General features: G+C 42.4%; 1 protein-coding gene across 2 annotated transcripts in view; it reads right to left on the reverse strand.

The window, feature by feature from the left end:
* Window positions 1-5,024: 5,024 nt before the first annotated feature.
* ZMYND19 (zinc finger MYND-type containing 19) overlaps window positions 5,025-25,863 on the reverse strand; it is a 46,501-nt gene continuing 25,662 nt past the window's right edge. The window contains exons 1-6 of one of the 2 annotated variants that reach the window (XM_077474839.1): window positions 25,542-25,823; window positions 14,365-14,424; window positions 12,995-13,101; window positions 10,491-10,631; window positions 9,717-9,897; window positions 5,025-5,857 (exon numbers count right to left, since the gene is read on the reverse strand). In XM_077474839.1, the coding sequence (XP_077330965.1) occupies window positions 5,714-5,857; window positions 9,717-9,897; window positions 10,491-10,631; window positions 12,995-13,101; window positions 14,365-14,424; window positions 25,542-25,592 (684 nt within the window). In that variant the 5' untranslated portion in view covers window positions 25,593-25,823 and the 3' untranslated portion in view covers window positions 5,025-5,713. Of the gene's footprint in view, window positions 5,858-9,716; window positions 9,898-10,490; window positions 10,632-12,994; window positions 13,102-14,364; window positions 14,425-25,541; window positions 25,824-25,863 lie in introns of those variants that run through there. The other variant, XM_077474848.1, reaches the window with a different exon arrangement.

Below are 25,863 nucleotides of genomic sequence, written 5' to 3' on the forward strand. Positions count from 1 at the left end.
CAACCTCTAATAGTATATGCAGTATATCTCTAGAAACTGTTATTCTCAGAGTGGATTAGAGATTTTGCCCCCTAACCATATAGTTGGTCATTTATATTTACCACTACATAGAGATATTTAAGAATACATTTTTTTTTTTTTTTTTTTTTAAACGTTACATATTAACCAAAATTATACTTTTAAGGTTATTATCCGATTAATCAAAACAATAATCAGCCAACTTATCCATTATGAAAATAATCGTTAGTTTAAGGCCTAGATTCACTTCTTCCAGTTCCTTTGTAAATTACAAAATCATTATATACAGCCAATTAAAATAAATACATGAATGTTTATGTACCAGCGTCTAGCTCTGCAGGCAGCTAAATACAGCTTCATCATTTGGTCGTTGAAGTCTATGCATCCTATATTTAAATTATAGTCATGGACACAGAGTGGCTTTTCAACGACACCTGATGCTGTGCAAACTTGGATTGTCTTGAATGGAAGGCAGGATAAATGCATCCCGTTTGAACTACCACTTCATTGCAAGTAGTTCAGTGTGCAAGCAGGTCCTCTCCCCCTTTCTAAGGCAGGTTTTAACAAGCCTTTGGGGAAAGCCCCTGCGATTAAGGTCACATGGTACCACAGCAGCCAATTCCAAGATTGAATAAGTGTCTAAAAAGTGGCAGGCTCAAATAAAGGTTTTCCACTTACAAATGGTACTCCTTACAGAACAAAAATGACACCAAGTTCCACACTATCTTGCCACTGCTCCCCATGTAGTCTGGGCATTCGGGGGGGGGGGGGGAGGGGGGGGGGCTTATGTATAGCCTGTTACCCACTCTCAGAGCTTATACAGCTTGCCCCAATATCTGGCACGCTTGCGCTGTGGAGATATTGCTGAATGCAAGCCTGCCAGTAAAACACATGAGAGACTCGTCTATGCAGATGTTTTGTAGAGTCGTACACAAATTTTTTTTTTTTTTTTTTTTTTTAAAGCTGGCCATAGAGGAGTCGGTCTCTTTCAACCAGCAGGTTGAACTAAAATAAAAAAATAAAGTACCCAAAATCCCCCTGCCACACATTCAAGGTGGATGAGGGAATCCTCCAGGCTACATCATTGTATTCAACCACAGTGACTATACATTGATCAAAAAGCCACCAGCTCAGCAAGGACCAGACAAATTTCAGTCCATGCGCGGCCAGGTTTAGCCAGTCTTAATACCCATAGGGTATTCTGGCTGTGGGTAATTAGTTGCAGTTAGGCCAGGGCTAGTACCCCCATCAAGAGAAGATCCTCTGCTGCTTTCATAACAAAATCAATATCCTCTATATAGAAGAATCGGCCTTTGTCTAACAGGCCCCATAGAGTATGCCCAAGAGGGAGGTAATGGATAAGAATTTCAACACCTTTCTGACACTTGCTTACTGCATAGTTGTTCCAAGTAGATTGAACCAGACACAGAAATATGTCAGCCCCCATATTTCTGTTAAGATACATGCACCTAAAGGGAGAAAAATTGCCAATGGTCCATTTTGGCTTCTTTAGTTTGATCCACTCTTCAAAGATCACCCCCTTTGTTAAAATGCCTCATGTTCAGCGTAAATTGGGAAAATCATGTTAAGAGAATAGCATCATTAAGGAAGTCAAAGCAGGACCATGGCAGACTTTCAAATGGAGGATACCCATTCCATGCAGTTCTCTATAAAATAAACCTGTATTAAGTAAACCCAAGTATTTGCCTGGCTGTTATACTGATACTCTTGCTTCAGTGCTTGCCAATGTGGAACATGTAAATAGATCATGAGTTGCAACTTCAGTTTTAGGCTAAGTGTGCCAGGATAGTGACTCAAATCAGTCAAGCCCCTGCCACCTAGGAATTTAGAGGAATAAATCAGCCATGGTGCCCCCCCAGACATCTTTCAATCCCTTCCTGTCCTTAGGACATGCAAACACATCCTAGTGTTTCAGTGGTTATACTGGGGTCATGGCCACAGCCAGTATATTTTCTTTTTTAGCCATATATAAAAGCAATTATAGTGGCTATAGAGCCACTGGATCATGTTTACATGTGGCGGAAGTGGGTTCAACTACCGAGCCCAGTGCTTTCGCCAGCTGACCATAGAGATGGAGAACAGAAGCTACCTGATCATCTCTATGGTCTACAAAGCCGAAAGTAAGGCGCATTTTGTCACTTTCAGTTTGTTGTTCACCGCTTTTCATAGCATCTGATCAGATGCTTTTTAGGACAAAAAGGAGAGATCTAGGGTCTAATAGACCCCAGAACTCCCCATAAAAAGGGACCTTTCACAGCCCTTGCAATAAATTTTTTTTTTTTTTTATTAAAATATTTTAACCACTTAAGAACCAAACCTCAGACTTGTTTACAAGTTAAATTTTTGTTTGCTAGAAAATTACTTTGAAAAAAAAAATATATATATATATATATATATATATATACACACACATGTTTGAGGGTTCCAACACCCTAAAGAATAAAATGTTGGTCGATGCAAAACTGCATCCCACCGTATTAGCGCACTTTTGGAAAAAAATAAACTTTGATTAAAAGAAACAAAAAAACAAACACACACACACACACACGTAAAATAAGCCCAATTTTTTTTTTTTTTTTTTATATATTGTTTACGAAGAGTAAATTGATACCCAACATGCCATGCTTCAAAATTGTGCCTGCTCGTGGAATGGCGAAAAAGTTTACCCTTAAAAATTTCCAAAGGAGACGTTTCAAAAAAATTCTACAGGTTGCATGTTTTGAGTTACAGAAGAGGTCTAGGGCTAGAAATATTGCTCTACCCATCACTGCAATACCTCACGTGTGGTTTGAACACAGTTTTCATATGCGGGCACAACTCACGTATGCGTTCGCTTGTGCCCGCGAGCTCAGCGGGACGGGCACTTTTAAAAAAAAAAAAAATTTATTTTTACACTGTTCTTTAAAAAAAAAAAAAAAAAGTCACTTATTCCTATTACAAGGAATGTAAACATCTCATGTAATAGAGAAAAAAAATGCATGACAGGACCTCTTAAAATATGAGATCTGGGGTCAAAGATCTCATATATACACTAAAATGCAAATAATATAAAACAGCCCTTTAAAAGCTATAGGTGGAAGGGACATTTTGACGCCACTCTCCCGCCGCCGATAAAAGCGATCTCACGGTGAATCCACCGCAGAGACTACTTATATTGGAAGCTGGAGCGCTTGCCGAAGAGGAGGATGCCGACAGCTAGCTAGCTGCTGCCATAACAATATTCCGCTTCAAAGTTAGGACATATCGGCGTGCGGCACTCCATAAGTGGTTAAAGCTCCCCCCACAAATGCCTACGTCGGTCTCTCACCCATAAATAATCGCATCACGCATGTGAGGTAGAACCACAAAATGTCATAGCAGGAGCAAGAATTCTAGCACCAGACCTCCCGCACAACTCTAAACTGGTAACCTGTAAAGGCCGAGTCCAGGTTCACCCTGACAGCAGGTTAAAAATCGTGCAAGTTCTCCTGAACTTGCACGATTTCAAACCGGCAATGCAGTCTGACTTTGGGGGTAACTTGATGGGTTGCTCCACGGATGTCTATTCAAAATCACCCCCGAAGTTGCCAAAAGTAGTACAAGGAAGCGTCACCGATGGAGATTTTTGAATACCTTAGGTTGTCTTGATTCCATGGGTATATGAGATTTGAAATCATGACATGTTGGGCATTTTCTCAGCGCAACAATCTAAAAAAAAAGGGAATGATTGTATTTGTGGGCACTAAAAGTACAGTAGTTTGCCATTCCACCAGCATGCGCATTTACTCAGCCTAACAATCTTCTATATTTTACCAAACAATTGGGTATTCTATTGTGTTTATCTGCCCTAAAAATTTGTTAAAGTGTACTTTGACAAAAAAAATAAAAAAATGGCCAACTACAAACATTTTTCTATCCTGGTCCTTTGTTTTCAGAAAGTGTATAATGTTTGGGGGTTCCAAGTAATTAGTTGTAAAAATCTGTTTTTTGTTTTTTATGCATGCGAGAAGTGTCAGAATTGGCTTGGGCAGCTAGTGGTAAACCACTTGCCAACCCACGACATTAAATATACTGTGGCAGGGAGGCACAATCATATACATGTTCATCATTACGCCTACTGCAGGTTAGGTGAGCGCTCCTCATGTGACTGAATAGTTACAGGTAAATCAGGCATCATGTGATTGCTAGGATTAATTATGGTGATCACATGATCAAAGTCAACAACTTTTTATGAATGGCTTTCCATTCATGAACAGCTTGCTTATGGTTGTGATCTGTGATTGGCCCACAGCAATCACATGGGTACCTGTAACCTATGATTAGCTGTAGTCAGTCACAGATTACAACCAAAAGCAAGCTGTTCATGAATGGTTTAATGACAGCTAAAATGATTGCTTATACAGTGATCTTCAATAAACAAATTGTTTGTTGAATTCCTGGATGGGCAAATTTCCTAATCTTTTCCTCTCCTTATGCTCTTTTTTAAGTCTTGTGTAACTCCTGCACTGATGTTGGGTTTATTTAGATTTTTACACTGCTCTATAAATAAAAAAAAAAAAAAAAAAAAAAAAAAAGGGAATTAATACTGTTCAGGGGATGTTTTTACTTGACCGTCAGAGGCTGTACTTATGCTTCCGAGATGTCCACAAGTTTGGTTACCCTACTGGCTACATTTTGCCTTCTAGTGTTGTAATGAACATAGCATTAGGCCATTAGATTATTAACTTGTGGCTAGGTACAGAACTGCCTAGCCCCACCATTTGAAACCACAAGACCACACTGACAGTTAATGGTCAGCTTGCCATCTTACTTTACTGGTTGAATTTTTGCGTGCGCCATTCTCCTTTCAGTTGTCAATATCTATCTAGTGGACTACAGTTTGAGGCCTTATGGGCGTGCGCCTTTCCGATTTTGCGGTTACTGTCAACTTTTTGATCTGTCATGTAATGTATAGCAATGTTTTTATTTCATTTCCCTTTCCTTTGTAAAACCAAAAAGCAATCGAATAAAAAATAAAAAGATGAATTTAATTTGGGTAGTGTTACATAACCGTGTAATTGCCAGGTAAAGTAGCACAGTGATAAATAGCAAAAAAATTCTCTGGTCATGAAAGCGGTAAAACCTTCTGGAGCTTAAGTGGTTAAACACAACACTTCATTTTTTTTTCCTTTTTAATTTTTTTAGAACATCTTCATGCATAACATCATATTTTCCCAGTAGACCAGACTATATATCCAAAAGCATTTTGCGTTTTTGCTGTGAAAACGTTAATGCGAGTAAGGTCTGGAAAGGAAAGCTGAACATTAACCTGTAAGAGTTCACTCTCTGGAAACTGGGATCAGCCATTTGTAGCCTCAACCATACAAAAAACAAAACAAAAAAACTGTACATTAACTTTTACGAACAACATAAATTACAAGCTCCTGGTTGGAGCTTTCACAGTAGTCTGTGAGACAAAATGCTAATACTGGAATGGAACACCCCACTCCTTTAGTCGTCACAGTTCCAGGCGGCATAGTCCAAAATAGCCAGTTCCAGGCGGCATTGTCTATCATAGCCCTAAATCCGCTCAAGCATCACAGGATTTCTTCAGTGCCTCTGGCACCACTGACCAGTCACTTGTGAGCGTGCAGAACACATCCTGTTCTCCCCTCAAACACGAAGCGTGCTGCAGTACAGAATGCCATGTCTAGGGTCACCGTTCTGGTTCCGGCTCACATTGAGAGATTCGCACCTTCTCCGAACAGTGCTTTTTGTGGGCAGGCCAGTCCTTCTGTTGACACTGGGTACCACAGTATCTTGCTAGTTGACATCTACCACATATGTTAAATTCACGCAACTGAAAAAGAAAATTTGGTTACGGCCATTAACCAAAAATTAACCCTTTTGCTGCTAGAGATTCTCTCCCCCCCCCCCCCCCCCATTAAACATGAATACTTAAAGGCTAAATTCACTTTTTGAACATTTTATGCCACCCCTATATTTAGGGTGTAACATGTTCTCCCCGCAGCTACTGTTATTTTAGAAACAGCGAGGCTGTGTGGGGCTCTGCCCACACAGCCTCATCACTCATTCACAGAGATCTGTGAATGAACTACAAAGCACGCTGATGAGCGCCTTCATAGTTCATTGGCGCTCCCTGCAGCTCAGCATCCATCTGCCCCTAAGGAGGCACAGGCAGATAGCCATCAGGAATGCCTGCAGGAACCTGACATTGTACTCACGATCAGTGTTTTGCAGTCTCCAGTGTAAAAAAAAAAAAAAAAAAAAATATATAGGAAAAAATTAATGCATATTTTTTTACCTGCAAAATCATTTGCATTCATAATTTGTTTTACTAAAAGGTGAACTTCTCCTTTAAACCATGGGCACTCAACCTGTGGCCCTCCAGCTGTTGCAGAACTACAAGTGCCATGAGGCATTGCAAGTGGCTGACAGTTAACAAGCATGACTCCCAAAGGCAGGGATATGAGGAGAGTTGTAGTTCCGCAACAGCTGGAGGGTCCACAGGTTGAGCACGCAGGCTTTAAACTAGAGCTGCACAATTCTGTCTGAAATGAGAATCACAATTTTGTTGCTTAGAATAAAAAGATCATGATTTTCGCAGCGTAAAATCTTTCATATTATACAAAAAACGGGCTAACTTTATGGTTAGTTTTTTCTTTAAAATTCATCAAGTCATTTTTTCCCAAAAAATTTCTTTATTTGAATTTGAAACACCGCTGCACAAATACAGTGTGACATAAAAGATTTTAACTTGAAAACAACAAATGTCAGAAAAAGGTTTAGTGTTTTACCACTTAAAGACAGAGCCTCTTTGAGATGTAATGTTTGGGGGTTCTAACACCCTAGAGAATAAAATGGCGGTCGTCACAACGTATTTGCGCAGTGGTCTTACAAGCGTACTTTCAGAAAAACACACTTTTCGACTTTAAAAATAAAACAGTAAAGTTAGACCTTTTTATATTGTGAAAGATAATGTTCCGCTGAGTAAAATTGATACCAAACATGTCACGCTTTAAAATTGCGCCCGCTCGTGGAATGGCGACAAAATTTTACCCTTAAAAATCTTAATAAGCGACATTTAAAAAATTCTACAAGTTGCATGCTTTAAGTTACAGAGATCTAGGGCTAGAATTATTGCTCTCGCCATACCGATCGCGGCAATACCTCACTTGTGGTTTGAACAGCGGTTTCATGCACACAAGCTTGTCGGGACAGGGGGGCGTTTAAAAAAATAAAATAAAAAAAATACATTTTACACTGTCTTAGAAATAGGAATAAAAGTGTCACTTTTATTCCTATTACAAGGAATGTAAACATCCCTTGTAATAGAAAAAAGCATGACAAAACCCTCTTAAAAATTAGATCTGGGGTCAAAAAGACCTCATTTACATTAAAATGCAAGAAAAAATAAATAAAAATAAAGTGTTTGTCCTAAAAAATAAAATTAAAAAAAATGTCCCTTTAGGAGCTATGGGCGGAAGGGATGCTTTGACATCGCTTCCGCCCTGCAGTTATGGAGACGGGTGGTGGTGGGGCCCCTCACTCGTCTCCATACCCAGCAAGGGGACAGATGCGATTGCCTCTGCCGCCAGCTCCAGATTGCAGTGGAGGGCACCGGATCGCAGCAGGAGGGGGCTCTCTCCCACTGCCGATAAAAGTGATCTTGCAGCAAATCTGCTGCAGAGACCACTTTTATCTTGTAGCGGACCACACGCTGAAGATGATACCGGGGCCATGGTATGGCTAGCTGCCATAACAATGATATCCTCCTTCAAAGTCATCACGTAAGACGATGATGGGCGGTCTGGAAGTGGTTAAACTTTTTTCACTTACAGACTAAGGGTCCTTTCACACGGGGCGGATCAGTTCTGATCCGCCCCGTGGATATCCGTTTGCTCAGCGGGGATCACTCCACCGATCCCCGCTGAGCAGGGAGATGACCGCTCCGTCTCTGCACACTGCGCAGGGACGGATCTGTCACAGCGCCGCTCTCCCCTATGGGAGATCGGATGACAACGGACCGCAGTGCCCGTCGTCACCCGATCCGATCCGCAGACGGATGGAAAAATAGCTTTTTCCTCCGTTACACTTTTTCGGATCGGAGCGGGTCGGATGTCAGCGGACATGTCACCGCTGACATCCGACGCTCCATAGAGCTCTATGGAGCACCCGTTCAGGTCCGCCTGAAAAACTGACAGGCGGGCCTGAACGGGACGTCAGTGTGAAAGAGGCCTTAGTCTATTCCATTAACAAATTGTTACAATGTTTATACTTAAGTTCAACTAATAAAGAATGTTTTGATTCTTGGCAGACTGTTTTTCCCTTCCTTTCGAGGGCTGTGGCTTCAGAAGAGCAGAGAGAATTCTTTACATAGAAAGAATTCGGGAAACACTTTAGTCAAGATCGCAACTCTTGATGAATAATCGTGCAGCTCTACTTTAAACCTTAAACAAAAGAAAGATTTTTTCTGAACGAACATGTAGAGAAAATAGATTGTTGAAAATGTTTAGGTTATGCGATATTTGCGCTACTGTAATTTCAGTATTACCCACAAATTTTGGTGCACACAAGCAATAAAATTCCTGCTTTTGATAAAATTTAAAGAGGAAGTAAACATCCTCTGCTGACATTTACCTATAGGTAGTGTAAATATTGATATTTACATTACATGCAGTCAGTGACATCATTGGCGCATGTGCTCTGAAGGAACGGCCCCGGGTGCCGTTCCTTCCAAACCCTGTGCTGTGAACAGCGGTGCATGCGCAGAGCCTGCAAGTGCCAGAAAGCAAGACAGGTGAAAATCTAAGTGGCCGCAGTGCAGACATCACAGCGCTGGAACAGCTTTATTTTAAGGCAAGTTTCACATAATGGGCTAGTATGTGATGCAGGGAGACAAAAAAAAAAAAAAAAAAAAAAAAAAACAAACACACTTCTAGCATTATACAACCACTTTAAGAGACAAGACCACTCTGAATAGATAAGTAATGTCATGCCTTAAAGTGGTTAGAAATCTCAAAACATGAAAAATGAAAAAACCATATGCCTCTATAATGTTTACTCATCTCAATTAAGAGCACTAATTCTAACCAAAAAGCATTTTTGTCCGCCGTTTTGTTCCTCTCCCATCAGCAATAGTCACTATCAAGTTTTCCTGACACCATGAGAAAAAAAGGCGACTGAAGAGAGCTCCAGCACACAGCTTTGGATTGACAGCATCAGCTCTATTCCAGTGTGAAGGGGGGAGTATTGTTGCACTTGTGTTCGACTAAGAACAAGTCCCTCTGCTGCAGTGGTAGATGGGACTTGTAGTTTATTCATTCATAGACTCCTGTAAATGAATGGCACTGCTGTGCATACAAGCCATGCACAGACGTGACAAATTCAAAAAAATTGCAAGAGCCAACAGGGAGCAAAAAAGTGGGCGCTGCAGACAGGTCCCTCTTAAGCGAACTGCATCATTATGCATAATATTGTATAGTGCAAAGCTTGCCTGAATGAGGGCCAAAATTAAAGCCCTGTCCAAAAGGTGTAGAAGGAATTAGGAAAGGTCAAGTACAATATTAAGCAATAAAAAATATTTGTTCTGAGAAATATTTGATTTTAGACACCAATAACTTAAACTGTATAGGAGAGGGAAAAAAATAAATAATTTTTTTTTTAAAAATTTCACTGATCATTCAGATGGCCCATACCTGTTTCTCCATCATAGTGCAAGGAGGATAATGACACTCATAATACGTGCAGGAGTTCTCTTCTTCCCGCACCACTTCTCCATTAGCATTGTAGCAACGGGTAACATTCAGCAGTGGAAACAAGTCTTCTATAGGGTCAGTGGGAAGCTGTTGTATAGCCAACCAGTAGAGAGACTGTTCCCTAGAATACAAGAAAACATACATGAGAAGCCCAGCCGGTCCTCCATCCTAGCTATGTTACATCTCCAAACACCCAAAAGAACCCATTTAGCAGAGCATAGTAATACTCTAGAATTCAAGAGAACCTTAAAGTAGAACTATGGGCAAAACTCCATCCCCATTTTAGATTTTTATTTTGCCTTCACTTCCTGTTTCACATGAAAACAGGGAATAAGAGGACACCCCTGAAAAGGGAATTCCTTAGGGACCCCCAGGGCACCAAAACTAGTTCCCCTATTGGAATATTTCCCCTTTATTACTTTTCTGAGGACAAACCAAAATTTTGGTTTTTTTTAACCTTTCAAGGATAATGGTAAACAGATCAAAGAGGAGGAATCTCCTCGACACAGACAGCAATAAAAACCTCACAGGGGGTTCAATCCCTCTCCACTTTAAAGGCAAAACTTTATTTTTAGTTTTGTATAATTATACTTTAAAATTGACTTTAATGCAGTAAGACTGCTAAAATATAAATTCTCAGACTGCTACAGGTTATCATACAAGATAAATGTCTTTGTAAAGGAAAGTCAACCCCAAACAGCGTCTTTTCTTTACCTTTGCTTGCTGGACACCTCCTCTATCGCAGGTTTCCAGCCCCGAGGAACCACTTGTAAATTGTCCAGTCTGTTATCAACCGTAATACCATTTAAATGTAACACCTGGAATCCTGCAGCAATGCCGCCTTTGTGCCGTTGCCTAGAAGACAGTGTTACAAACATAGAATGTCAGTCTTCCACTATACAAAATGCATTTATTTTTTAAGAAAAGAAAAAGTTGCAGAGAATGTAAAGATTAGGAAAAAATTAAGAGTGCCCGTCAGATACAGCCCGGGGGAGGACTGGGGCAAGCCAGGGTGACACCCCCACAATGGGCAGCACTCGGTGTGGACCCCATCCTCTTCAGCATTTTTCATCTTTCGGCCGATAATTTTCCAAGGCCGAAATTGCAGTGCACCACTACTGCAAAGTATTCAAAAACGCCCAAAGTCTGCGTTTTGGAATACTGTTTTAAAATCTGCACCATTGGCAGCTGCGTAAACCGGAAGTGACGTTGCGTCTGTTTTTACATAAGAAATGCGATTGAAGCCACTACCAGCTTAGTTCGGGACTCCAAACAGCTGGCAGATGTGCCAGATGGTCACTCCGGTCTCCCTGTAGGACGAGTTATAACAGCCGAGCGGCTCATTAAAACGGTACCAGGGTGATGGCAGGCATCACCCCGGGAAATAACCACTTCAAGCAAATAACGTACAGGTATGCGATTTTGCGTGAAGTGGTTAATAAACACAAAGTGAATTTATATCCTGTGTGGTTATTGGGCAATATATTTAAAGTTACAAATATTTGTGCCCAGAGACAGAGGTCTTCAAACACAGGAGTCAATCTAACAAGTAGGTATCCCCTGCTCAAACACTTTGTTTTGTCTTTGCATACATTAAGACTACAATCCTCAGTTATCAGCTCAGTATAAAGCAGGGGTTGACAAATTTGCTTGGAATCTAGGAGCCAGCTAAAAAAGTTAGGAGCCAAGTCCGTGACGGCAATCTGGACCTGTCCCTGGCCTTTCATGGAGACGAGTGAGGGGAAGATAGCGCCCCAGCCCCTCACCTGTCTCCAAGTCATTGCCCATAGCTATTAGAGGGACATTTTATTTGTTTTATTTTTTTCAAATGACGATTTTTTTTTAAATTGCATTTTAGTGTAAATATGAGATGTGAGGTCTCTCTGACCCCAGATCTCATATACAAGAGGACCTGTCATGCTTTTTTCTATTACAAAGGATTTTTACATTCCTTGTAATAGGAATAAAAGTGACACACATTTTTTTTTAAAAGAACAGTGAAAAAAAAATAATAAAAGTTAAAGAAAAAAAAAAAAAAAAAAAAAAAAAAAATTAAATGCGCCCTGTCCCGCCAAGCTTGCGTGCAGAGGCGAACGCATATATGAAAGCAATGTTCAAACCACACATGCGAGGTATCGCTGCGATCGGTAGAGTAAGAGCAATAATTCTAACCCTAGACCTTCTCTGCAACTCAAAACGTGCAACCTGTAGAATTTTTTAAACGTCGCCTATGGAGATTTTAAAGGGTAAAAGTTTGTCGCCATTCCATGAGGGGGCGCAATTTTGAAGCATGACATGTTGGGTATCAATTTACTCGGCGTAACATTATCTTTCACAATATAAAAAAAAATTGGGTTAACTTTACTGTTGTCTTATTTTTTTTTATTAAATAAATTATTGTTTCCCCAAAAAAAGTGCGCTTGTAAGTACGCTGTGCAAATATGGTGTGACAGACATTATTGCAACAACCACCATTTTACTCTCTAGGGTGTTAGAATAAAAAAGAAAAAAAAAAGTGTGTATATATACACACATACATATATATGTATATATGTATGTAATGTTTAGGTGTTCTAAGTAAATGGAAGGAGATCTATTAGCATTAATGGTTGTAATTCCAACGGCCACCACAAGAGGGCGCCAGATTCCAGAAGGAATAGGATCACAGAAGGGAATAGCTAGCATCACAGAAGGCCTCAAAGCCGGGGGCTCAATTACCGGGCGCCGGCGGCGCGGCCCGACGCAATCACGCTGGGGGGGGTCCACGGAGACAGGATACCCCCAGCTGTGCTGCCCCAGGCGCCAGTCGCTAATTCTAGTCACCAATGCGACCTGGCGCCCGGGTTTTGTCGAGCCCTGGTATAAAGGGTTAATAAAGTGAATTTGTATTTGTCTCAAGTAAGTGGATTTGCTGGAGTATTTTCTCCATAGAACAATATTTCTACAGCATATGATTTTCTTGATCCCCTTCAGAAACGTTCAGGATTGTTACACGCTATGCAAAGTGGTATTCTGTGCCAACCAATGCAGCCTTTTCCACAAAATCTCTGCACAGGAACTGACACTAGCAGTAAACCAAGTTAGGTACATTTTTTTTTTGGCAGTATTTTTCTGACAACTAACTAGTGTTATGAGCAAAAGTTAAAGCGGTGTACACATGCCTAAAATGTATTTATGTTAATTACGCAATATGCTTTTAGTATTTTTCTAATACATACCATAGCAACTCGTGTAGTGGGCACCCAGAACCCCTTCCTTTGTATTTGTCAAATGCATAGGCATAAATTTTAGCCCCATTGCCATCAGCATCCACTTCCATTCGAGCCTGAAAAAGAAGAGTCCAAGTGAGCCACTAATTCAACTGGCAACAGTGTGACAGCCATCTGGAACAACAGAAGGAAAGCACCTAAACAGCAGAAGAACTGCTGTCACACTCATTAGGAAACCGTTATCACCACCTCCCTTGTTCATGCATTATAGCAGGATCCCTTTACACCACAGGGGGGACGTCCAGTGACCAGTAAGTCCGATCTTGCAGAACTACTGTCACTGCTCATATGATAAGAGGATGGGTATAGATCGGCATTACTGTGCAAGTTTGTTGTGCCACATCCTATATAGAAACTACAAAAAGAGAAAAACCCCTAATGGCGGACTTTGGAAGCACATACAACAATTGAATAGAATAAGATTATTCAATTGTTGTATGTGCTTCCAAAGTCCGCCATTAGGGGTTTTTCTCTTTTTGTAGTCAAAGCTCATATGAAAACACTTCCAGGCATGTCATATGCCATGTTACTCACTGTGGATCCACCTGGAACATCACTAGAAGCGATGAGCGGCTAGCAGGTGAATCACCACCACAGGAAGCGGAAGCAGTATCCAACACACCTTGATACCTGTGGCAACCATAGCTCTAGATGAGAGCAAAGATCAGAATCATCACCGTTTGGTCTACATATTTGTAATCCCCTTTTACAGGCTGCCTGTAGGTCAACTTTTTTGGCCAGCACCAGGGTCACTTTGGGAAAAAGCAAATGGACTGACTTGCTTTGAAGACTCATTTTATATACCATAGAGATGATTGGATGCGTTCCAGTCTCTGATCAGTTCTATGGTCAGCCGGCAGAAATGCTAATGGGACGAGGGTGTCCGAGACAGCCATGGAGGGGGCATCCCATCAACGCTGCTTGTAAAAGCAATCCAGCAGCTAATTAGCAGTTTGGTTGCTTTAACAAGATGATCTCTGGCTAAAGAAAATACTGGGATGGTGCCTGCAGTGGTTACATTGCTGGTCTTTAAGTGGTTAAAAAGGTCATTTGAAGACTCCAGGAACAAGATTTCAATACTATAGCTGCCAACTCTGTACCTGCTCCACCTACAATTTGGGGTGCCATTTCACATACTGGAATATCTTGAATACGATTTAGTAATAGTGGGAGCTCCTTAAACCAGCTTCAGTAGGTGAGAAGAGCTAGGTGCAGAGATCTCAGATTCCTTGAAGGATTTTAGGTTGAACATGTCAGCATCTACCAAACACTGGAAAAATTGTTAAGGGTGGACAAATTTAAAGGTTTTAAAGACTTACTTCAAATGAATAGTTGTCCACAAGAGGGATGTCCTGCTCATCAATTAGTGTATACTTGATCTAAAAAATAAAATAAAGCCACATAATTAAAATTGAGCATTTAAAATGTATTAATTGAAATAACGTTTTTCACCAACTACAGTATAAGAAACTGCATTTACTGCAGTCTCAGGAGAAAACAACTGACAGTATCTGAACATCCAAACATGCCTTCAGTCAATCTCTCACCCAGCTAAGCAGAAATATAACAATGGTAACTGAAGCCTCAAACCAATTAAGGGGACAGGTGATAGTGGAAGTTGTCACTAGACACACATCAATAAAAATTGTAAAAGGCTTACCAGCTTTTAGATAAAACGCAAAAACCCACACCAAAGTATTCAAGTTTAAAAATCAATCAACTATATGGACTTAGAACTCAAGGTCCCTGAAAATCTAAACAATATATAAGCACTGAAAGCACAGAGGCTGGGATCACTACAGATTGGGTGGAGACACACCCAGCCTTACAAGCATTTTATAGATCTTGCACAATCCTAATCATGTTTGACAAAACAAGATGCATCATAGATCCCATTGCCTTATTTTGCTATATGCCGTGCTCTCTTTACTTTTATTAAATGAGTACCTCTACCCCAAAATTATTATTTTTTGGGATAGAATTTAGAGTTCGGGTTAGACGCCCCATTAGGGGTTACTGTTTTAGGCAACAATTTCTGTTCTGGGGATGTCTTTTTACCAGACAGGATGTGAAGCTAAACCTGCAACAGGGAACCGACAAAAATAAAAGTCAGAGGTTCTAGCAATCCCCTACTGAACAAATGAGATTTACCCTCAACCAACTACGCAAAATTCTTAAGAAAGGCACAAGCTGGCCATACAAAAAAAAAAAAAAAAAAAAAAGGAGGCCGACTATTGACCCCAGACATCCACAGCTACTGCTCAGCATAACAAGTTGGCTTCCTACTGCACCTTCCAAAGAGGGAGCCATGCATTCCGCAAGTGTTCTGCTCATGTTCTCAGCCATGACTGAGAGCCTGGAAAACTACAAGCCTATAGAGGAAGTGCTAAAATCTACTCCTGCATGTGGGCAGCTACAGTACCAAGTCTGTAAAATCTCAGTATTCCATGTTTAAATACATTTTAGCTGTCTTTTCTGTAATATATATATTTATTTATTTTTTGTTAAAAAGCTACCCCTACCAAAAAAACTTAGGCAATCATAACTTGATACAGAAATAAGAGAAACCACCAAACATATCTGAACCAAGGCTGATGACTTGTTTTCCCCAGCTCCACCTGTGTAAGATAGGGGTGTCAAGTCTGAACTTGCAGTCCTAAGAAAACACACCTCTGTTCCAGTGATGCAACGACCGGCTCCCTATCCACCAACATCTGCGCTAAGATTCTAAATTAAAACGTTAAAATATCTGAACCCAACACCAAAAATATATTCCCGTTTGGCCTCTTATATGTGGTGGCTGCATTGGTTTCCCTCTTTAGTCATTCCCCCCTTTGTTTTCTCCTGGAGATCCAGTCAGTCACAACATATAATGTAAAATGTATGTTCTTGGGTTTAAATAATCCTAAACTACTTCAGCATTAGGGCAATTGTTTTCATTTTTGGCACACATGTAAAAATCTGTTTTGGCTATAAAATTATTGAAAACCCCCAGATCATTACATATTTTATGAAAGCAGATGACATGTAGAGTAGACAGATACGGTAGTTGTGCAAACAGCTGTTTAATATTTTCATAATTTCAGGAAAAAATATAACATTTTAGTGCAGATGCACATTATATTAAATATTTTAGTAAAATATAAAAACATAGAAAGTTAAATTGTGTGAAGAAAATGGATACCAACCAAGTATTACAATTTCTGCCCCCCTTGATATTGTGAAAACCTACCCACAAATCTCTTTAGGCATAATTTTAAAAGCTTTTACAGCTCATCAGTTTAGCGTTAACTGACCTCTGGCACTAGAATTGTTACTCTCTGATCACATCACACTTGAGGCATCACTGTGAATGTCACAGTTCATATGCACATGCGTACCATGTGTCGGATTTGCATCTGTGGGTGTATGCATGGAAAGGGGTTTTTTGTTTGTTTTGTTTTTTATATTTTAAACTTTATTGCTATCATAAGGAGTTAAACCCCCATGCGATAGCATTGATCAGATGACACGTAATCTATATGTTGGCATTGGGGATCACTTTCACCTCACAGCCAAGAGCCAGCAGCTTGCGATTAAGCACTGGTTCACATTGATGCAACTTTGAAAGTAGTGCGATTTCAAAGTAGCAGGGTTAGCGTGATTTAAGGTGCTAGACATCTGTGTGACTTCATGCATAGATGTCCATCGAAGTCACACTCAAAAAAAAAAAAAAAAAAAAAAAATATATCGCCAAAATTAGTGCAGGAACTACTTTTGCAAATTGGTGTGGAACTTGTCATGGGATTTGTCACGGCTACAGAGCGGACGCTATCTGCCGGGAGGTCATCCCTGGAAGTCCTATTTACTTTCCCTCTGCGCGCCACCGCGCATCGGGGAAGTTCTGTGTTGGCCGTGTCCCTCGGACACAGCCAATCACAGATCGTGCTAAATGGCCAATCACAGCAGCCATTTAGCACTCGATCGGCGTGTCCAATGAGAGGTGATCTCATATGTAAACATATGAGATCATCTCATCGCCGGCTCTCCCTCCTCACACAGACAGCGTGCGAGGAGGGAGAGCTTCTGTGCTGGAGCTGCAGCATCAGTGAGAACACACACACACACACACACACCCACCCACCTGTCCTCAGTGCCATGGTCTTGGTGCTCCAGGGCCTTCAAAAGTGTAATAGGTAGTCAACAAGTTAGATGTGCAATTTATGTTCCTAGAACATGCGACGGCGCTCCCTGTATGTTGGGCCTCTCCAAGTGTCCAGGCTGTGAAAAAGTCCCACACATGTGGTATAGTAATACTCAGGAGTAACAGAATGTATTTTGGGGAATTATTTGTGGCATACACATGCCATGTGAGAAATAACCTATTACAATGACAATTGTGGGGGGGGAATATCTTAATTTTGCAAAGAATTGTGGGGGAAAAAAATGACAACACCAAAAACCTCGCTATGCCTCTCTAAATACCTTGGAATGTCTACTTTCCAAAAAGGGGTCATTTGGGGGGTATTTGTACTTTCCTGGCTTGTTCGGGTCACAAGAAATGAGATAGGCCACCAGTACATCAGATGTGATCAATTTTGATTTGTACCATTTGTAGACTAACTTTTGCAAAGACCAAATAATATCCACTAATTTGGGTTATTTTTACCAAAGATATGTAGCCGTATAAATTTTGGCCAAAATTTAAGAAAAAATTATTTGCAAAATTTTATCACAGAAACAAAAAAATTCATTTTTCTCAAAATTTTCTTTTCTTTCCTTTTTTCATTTATAGCGCAAAAAATAAAAAACCCAGAGGCGATCAGATACCACCAAAAGAAAGCTCTATTTGTGGGGGTGGGGGGGGGGGGGGGGGGGGAAGACAAAAAATTCACTTGGGTACAGTGTTACATGACTGAGTAATTGTCAAAGTGTGAGCACCAAAATCTGAAAATTGGTCTGGGCAGGAGGGGCGTTTAAGTGCGCAGTAGGCAAGTGGTTAAATGATAGAGAGACTATCAACCAAAAATCCAGGGGGAAAAAAAAAAAACCCACACAATACAAATGTTATAAAATTGAGTTGCAGTTCAGTGTGTAAAATAAGTATTTGATGCCCAAACAATAATTCTGGCTCCCACAGACTGGCTGCAGTATATGCTCATGCGGTACACAGATTAGTCCTGTCAATTTAGGAAGGTGCTTCTAATGACAAGTCGTTATGTGTATAAAAGACATCTGTCCACAGAATCTTGTGAATGATCTCAAGGCAGTTGGGACCACAGTCAAACTATTGGTAACAAAACTCCTCCATTGATTAACCACTTTGCATCCAGGCCAATTCTAACATTTCTCTCCTACGTGTAAAATTCCTAATTTTTTTGCTAGAAAACTACATAGAACCCCCAATCATTATATATATTTTTTTAGCAAAGACCCTAGAGAATACAATGGCACTCGTTGCAACTTTATCTCGCACAGTATTTGCGCAGCAATTTTTCGAACGCGTTTTCAGAAAAAAACTGTTTCATGCTTAAAAAAAAAACAAACGGAAAAAAAAAAAAAAAAAAGTAAAGTTAGCCCAATTTTTTTGCATAATGTGAAAGAGGAGGATACGCCGAGTAAATAGATACCCAACATGTCACGCTTCAAAATTGCACGCACTCGTGGAATGGCGCCAAACTTTGGTATTTAAAAATCCCCATAGGCGACGCTTTAAATTTTTTTACTGGTTACAGAGGAGGTCTAGGGCTAGAATTATTGCTCTTGCTCTAACGTTCGCGGCGATACCTCACGTGTGGTTTGAACACCGTTTTCATATGTGGGCGGGACTTACGTATGCGTTCGCTTCTGTGTGCGAGCGCTTTTTATTGTTAAATTTTTTTCGTTTTACACTTAATAAAAAAATTGATGACTTTTATTCCTATTACAAGGAATGTAAACATCCCTTGTAATAGGAATATGGCATGATCGGACCTATTTACAGTGAGATATGGGGTCAATAAGACCCCATATCTCACCTCTAGGCTGGGGAAAAAAAAAAAAAAAAAAAAAAGGATCCTGGCTTCCCTGCCAGATCGGCGCCGTTAATTTGAATACAGAAGCCAGGCGTGACATTATAACATCGCGCCCGGCCTCTGAACGATCATAGAGACTCCGGGGACGACTAGTCCGCCGGAAATCTCTATGGTTACTTGCTCGGGCTGGCGGATCCTGTGACCGACTCACCGATGGAAACGGTGAGTCGGTAGAAGCACCAGAAGTCCCCTCCCGCCACCCGCAAGAACGATCAAGCGGCGGAACAGCCGCTATGATCGTTCTTATGGTGCAGGGAATCGCCAGCTGAAAACTGCAATATCTGAATGATGTCTGTGACCTCAGGCATCATTTAGATATAACCACTGAAAGCCCATGACATCAATAGACGTAGTGTGGGCGCCAAGTGGTTAAAAACATGCAGCACCTGCAAGACACGCGCGTTACACACACACACACACACACACCCCCCCCCCCCCCAATGATTATCTAAATGATTCAGAAAAGGATTGGTAGAAAGTGCTGTGGTCAGAAGAGACCAATAAGATCTGTTACTTACCGGTAAGGTTGTTTCTAAGAACCTTCCAGGATGGCACACCTGAGAGATGAAAGGGCTTCCCTCCACAGGAAACAATCAATTGACAGTTTTAAGTCCCCACCCTTCTCCTTGATCCTCAGTTTGTAGAGAAGCAACTCCTGAACCTGACTAATAAAAATCTATCGATATATATCTCTATCTATATATCATTCCTCATAGGTACTCACCCTTTTGTGTTCAACAATTTTCCGTTCTCCAATGGGGGATAAGTAGGCATATCATCCTGGAAGGTTCCTACAAACAACGTTCCCAGTAACGTAGGTCTTTTCCTCAGGCCTACCTTAGGGTGGGACCACTGCCTATAAGATTTACTTGGCGAACGCTCGGTTCTGCAGTGAGCTTTACCTCTACTCCATAATGCTTGATGAAGGTATCTTAGCTGGATCGTGTGGCTGATCTGCAGGTCTGCTCCACCGATGTCCTGGCTTAAATTCCCAAGGCAAAGGGAAGTACTCACCGTTGTCTTCCCCCTTTGCCAGTCATCGGGCTTACTTTTCCATCCTTATGTTCCACGCGTAAGGAGAGCCATCAAAGTCACCAACTGCTGTCCCTCTTAGGGAGCTGCAAAGTTAGACTATGTAATGCACTGTACAAGTCAATATATACCCTCCTTTTTCCCACCTGAGATGGTTTAGACCATGGATATGCAATTAGCGGACCTCCAGCTGTTGCAAAACTACAAGTCCCATCATGCCTCTACCTCTGGATGTCATGCTTGTGGGAGTCTTGCTATGCCTTATGGAACTTGTAGTTCTGCAACAGCTGGAGGTCCGCTAATTGCATATCCCTGGTTTAGACACTTGCTCCTCTGCACCACCGTAGTGAACGCATGCCTCTTTGGGCTCCCTTCACAGCTGCGCTGGTTGGCATCTCCTCCAGCGCTTCCCCTTCCCAGGGTCGCACTGTGATCCTCCGCTTAGGGAGGAAGACAGAAAGAGCCTGAGAGGCAGAGACTATTGAGCGGTGTAGAACAGCAGCCATTCACACCACTGTGACCGGATCGCTGATATAGTTTCTAGGCCACCTGTGAGAAGGACTGAGTCTACAGGATATATTTCAGCCCCAGGGCTGCCTATACCTGCCTCACAGGGTTACCATCCAACCCACGGTCATCTGGTTAGAAGACAAAAAAAAAAAAAAAAAGTTTAGCTGTGTAGGGAGAAACGCAATCAAAAACTGTGGATCGGGGGGGAAGGGTGGGGACGCAAAGGTTCGGTTTAAAAAAATAAAAAAAATCATCATGTCATATTTACCTTCACTGTACAGTTGGTTATGCACACAGTGGCCCCGATCCTCCTCTTCTGGGGTTCCTCTGCAGCACTTCTGGCTCCTCCTCTTCGAGTGTCCTTCCTGAGAAGCACTCTCCAACAGGACACCTGTGTGGGCGCGCTCCCGTGTCCTGGTACTGTGTCTGTAGACAGACAGGACTCGGCTCTGCCCCCCAGCGCATGAGTCATTGGATTTTAGTGACAGCAGCAGAAGACAATGAAAACAAGTGGGGGATTGTGCAGCACCAACCCCCACTTGTTTTAATTTAATTTCTGTATGGGTATGGATTGATCCCTAGTCTGTGCTTGCAGCAGTTCCATATTTATCTTACACTTACATGGTAGCGCAGGAATATATACATTCCTTAGCGAGGGACAATGGATGCGCTGCTATCTATCCAATCAGGACACGATTCACCGGCCGGAGCTGGTGTGCCCATTCCCATTGTGGGGATTACGGGGCTCAGGCAAGTACAAGGGGGCGCTGCTGCAGCACAGAAGGTTTTTCACCTTAATGCATAGAATGCATTAAGATGAAAAACAGCGAGGATTTACAACTCCTTTAAAACAGCTTTCGATTGTTTCCTATGGGGAGGAGCCTCATCTCTCAGCTGTGCCATCCTGAAAGATAACAAAAATTAAGCTCTTTGGCATGAACTCGACTCGCTGTGTTTGGAGGCAAAAAAATGCTGACTATGACCCTAAGAACACCATCCCCAGTCAAGCGCGGAGGTGGAAACATTATGCTTTAGGGCTGTCTCTCTCATATTGAGTCAGCCTGTACCATGTATTGTAAAATCTTAAATTAGATCCTTCTTCCCTCAGCCAAAAGGGTGATAAATTGTGGTTGGAGCTTCTAGCATGACAATGCCTCAAAACATACCGCCAAGGCAACAAAGAAGTGGCTCAAGAAGCACATTAAGGTCATGGAGTGGCCTAGCCAGTCTTCAGACCTTAATCCTATAGAAAATGTATGGAGGGAGCTGAACCTTCGAGTTGCCAAGAGACAGCCAAGAAACCTTAAGGATTTAGAAGATCTGTAAAGAAGAGTAGACCGAAATCTGAGATATGTGCGAACCTGGTAACCAACTACAAGAAATGTCTTACCTCTGTGCTTGCCAACAAGTGTTTCTCCACCAAGTACCAAGTCATGTTTTGCTTGAGGATCAAATACACACTTTACTCACTGAAATGCAACTAAATTTATAAAACATTTGTCTCATGTTTTTAATGGATTTTTGGTTGATATTGTCTCCATCATTTCTTTGTAAGTGGGCAAACTTACAAAAACCTACAGGGGTTTAAATATTTCTCCCACCGTGCTCACCTCTATGATGCTGCAGCTGTTCCCTGCTAGTTCTAAGATCGAGAACTGAGGGATCACATGAACCCTGATCACTCAGCTCTCAGTCTTCTCAAAGTGGACAGCAGTGACTGTAAATAACTACTCTCTGCTCCTTGAGCAACCACTGGAGAGGGTTCAGGTGCAGCTGGCTTCAGCTTTCAGCTGTCCGAGAGCTGGGGCCAGCTGTCAATCAGGCAACTGAGTGGATCTCAACAATATGGGGCTTTAGCCTGCTGTCGGTTGATTCTGGGTCACAAGAGAGCACAAATGAGTGCATCCTGTGACCAAACAAGAAGTATTACCAAAAAAGCTTTGGCCATACTGCTCTTTTAACACTTCACTGCTTGGGTGTATGTAGTACATCCAAAAAGCTTGACTAGTTGAACTTGGGACTCATCTCTCAAGCAGTTCCCCTGAATTAGGGAATGGCAAGTAAACCAGAAAAGTGATCTATTAGGCTCTATGCACACTGGGTTTAAAAAAAAAAAAAAAAAAAAAAAAAGCAAAAGAAAACCCTCAGAGAGCATTTTGTACAAGTATCCCATGCTGAGCTGTCACTTTGCTGTGTAGGCGGGTGCAGATGACACGTCTGACAATGGAAGCCCCATAGTAAGTCTATGGGGGTCATCGCTCCCATTCATTACACAGTCATTGTCTGCCGTGTCCTCTGCAGAGCTTCCACCGCTGGAGACTAAGCCGGCTTCAGAAATGGTATGCATACCAATTGCTTCTTTACAGGGCTACATAGGTTAGTTTTAGATCATGGGTGTCTGTAGATGCAGGGATTATAGCGTTAGGATGGACTTACACTTTAAGATAAATACACAAGAACTCAAATGAAAGTCTGACCACCCATGGTAGCATGCTACAAATAAACTACAGTAGCACTGTACACTAGCAGGATTGTATGGTAACAGATCCTTCAGATAAAAGTGTAAAATGTATCAAGGGATGGGAAAGAGTACCTGTTTTTGACAGGTACCCGTCTCCACTTCCAGGAGATAACGCTGTGGCTCAGCCCCCTTCACGTACCACCGGGCCAGTTAGTGCAGTGCTTCACGTATGTGCAGTAGGGAAGTGGCTGTGAAGCCGAAAGGTTTCCCTTTGTGGAGATGGCAGCGGCACCAACACCCATTCCACAAACCACCTGGGGTACTTTCATTACAGGCTCCCTGAACAGGTAAGTATCCATATATAAAAAGGTCAGCAGCTGCAGTATTTGTAGCTGGTGAGTTATTTTTTTTTCTCCCCCCAGACGGAACACCTCTTTAATTTGAGGGGGGTGTCAGGTTAAACTCTGGCAATTGTGTACTGCAAATCTCCTGTACTATACAGAAGAGTCATCTGGTTACTGTGCATAGTAGAGGAGTTCCACTATTCCAGATCTCTGCTCTGTTCAGATAACTGTTTTTCCCTGTTGCCATCTTGAAAAAAAGTGTTTCACTGTTCTTGCTATGCAAAAAATTCTCTCTGCTCGTCTGAAGCCACAGCCCTCAAAGGGAAGAAAAAAAATCCAGGCAGTCTGACAAGAATCACAACATTTATCAGTGAACTCAACTAGAAACATTGTAACAATTTGTCAAAGGAATAGACTTTGCCTGTAAGTTAGGAAAGTTTAACCACTTAGTGCCGGGTTCACACTAGTGCGATGCGAGAACCCTGCGAATCAACTGCAGGTTCCCGCATCGCACTTGACACGCATGGCAGTTCACACTGCCATATGCGATCTGATGGGGAGTGTCATATGTTAACGACACCCCCATTTCAGGTTGCATATTGCACTGCAAACTGACAGTTCGGACATGAATCGGATCGCATATGTGTGAACACACATGCGATCCGATTCTGGTCCGAACAGAAAAAAGGGTCCTGTGTGTGTTTGGACCGAATGCTGTGCGATATCAGCCATACTATCTGTATGGCTGACATGGCACCCGCACAGACATCGCATGTAATGTGAACAGCAGTGCGCTGCGAATTACATGTGATGTCTGGCATCGCACAAGTGTGAATCGCCACTTAAACACAAAACCTTTTTTCTGACAATTGTTGGGTTCAAGTTAAATGTTTTGCTAGAAAACTACTTGGAACCTGGTATATACAATTTGGAATATATATATATAAAAAAATGTAACCACAGAGAATAAAATGGTGGTCGTTGCAATATTTTATTTGCGCAGTGGTCTTTCAAATGCATTTTTTTGGAAAAAATACTTTAATGAATTAAAAAAAAAAAAAAAAAAAAAAAAAAAACCTAACCAGTAAAGTTAGCCCAATTTGTTTGTAGAATGTTAAAGATTTTACATTGCGAGAATCGTGATCTTTTTATTCTAAGCAAAAAAAAAAAAAAAAAATAGCGATTCTCATTTTGGCCAGAATTGTGCAGCTCTACAGTGTACAGTAATGTGATGATACCTGCAGAGATGAGAGCTCCATCTAGTGGCAGCACAGTAGTATTAGATGGCCACATACCTATACTGTGCACGGGGCGTGAGCTCCCCCTGGGGGCAATGTACAGTAATGGACGATACCCCTCACAGGTGACAGAGCTCCCCCCGGGGGCAGTGTACAGTAATGACTGATACCCCTCACAGGTGACAGAGCTCCCCCTGGGGGCAGTGTACAGGAACGGTCAGATACCCCTCACAGGTGACAGAGCTCCCCCTGGGGGCAGTGTACAGTAATGACAGATACCTCTCACAGGTGACAGAGCTCCCCCTGGGGGCAGTGTACAGGAATGGTCAGGTACCCCTCACAGGTGAGAGCTCCCCCTGGGGGCAGTGTACAGGAATAAGGGATACCCCTCACAAGTGACAGAGCTCCCCCTGGGGGCAGTGTACAGTAATGGACAGATACCACTCACAGGTGACAGAGCTCCCCCTGGGGGCAGTGTACAGGAACAGTCAGATACCCCTCACACGTGACAGAGCTCCCCCTGGGGGCAGTGTACAGGAATTGTCAGATACCCCTCACAAGTGACAGAGCTCCCCCTGGGGGCAGTGTACAGGAATTGTCAGCTACCACTCACAGGTGACAGAGCTCCCCCTGGGGGCAGTGTACGGTAATGGTCAGACACCCCATACAACTGACATAGCTCCCCCTGGTGGTGAAGTGCAGTAATCACACATCAGGGACTAAAGCCCTGCACGTGGCGCCCTCACATTACCTCACGCCGTGCACAGGGAGGAGCAGATGAGGACCCTCCCACAGAAGGGTGAGCCCATGTCCCCCACACACACCGTGTCCGGGTGTATTGTCAGATCCAGAGCTCACCTTGCCAGCCACCCGACCGAGGCGCACGATACCCAACTTGAAGTCCGTCATGGCCGGTAAAGGAGGGGGGCGGTTGCCCCAGCGCTCGTGTCTCTCCTCAGAGGTCGGTCCGCTCCGGACGCGGGAAGAGGCGCGTGTTGCCCTACCGCCGGAGCTCGCGCCGCTACACGCGGGAGAAGCTGGGGGTGCCACGCGCCGCCTATCCCCCACACGCCGAGCGCGACAGGCTAGTAGGCTACACCTAGAGCGGGCGGAGCCCCGGCCCCAAGCCGCTCGTGCAGCCAATCAACTCCGCCGTCAGGATGGAGACCTCAGCGCGCAG

The sequence above is a fragment of the Lithobates pipiens genome, unplaced genomic scaffold, assembly GCF_037356315.1.
Source record: "Lithobates pipiens isolate NorthernLeopardFrog02 unplaced genomic scaffold, aLitPip1_a1.2 Scaffold_1, whole genome shotgun sequence".
Classification (NCBI taxonomy): Eukaryota; Metazoa; Chordata; class Amphibia; order Anura; family Ranidae; genus Lithobates; species Lithobates pipiens.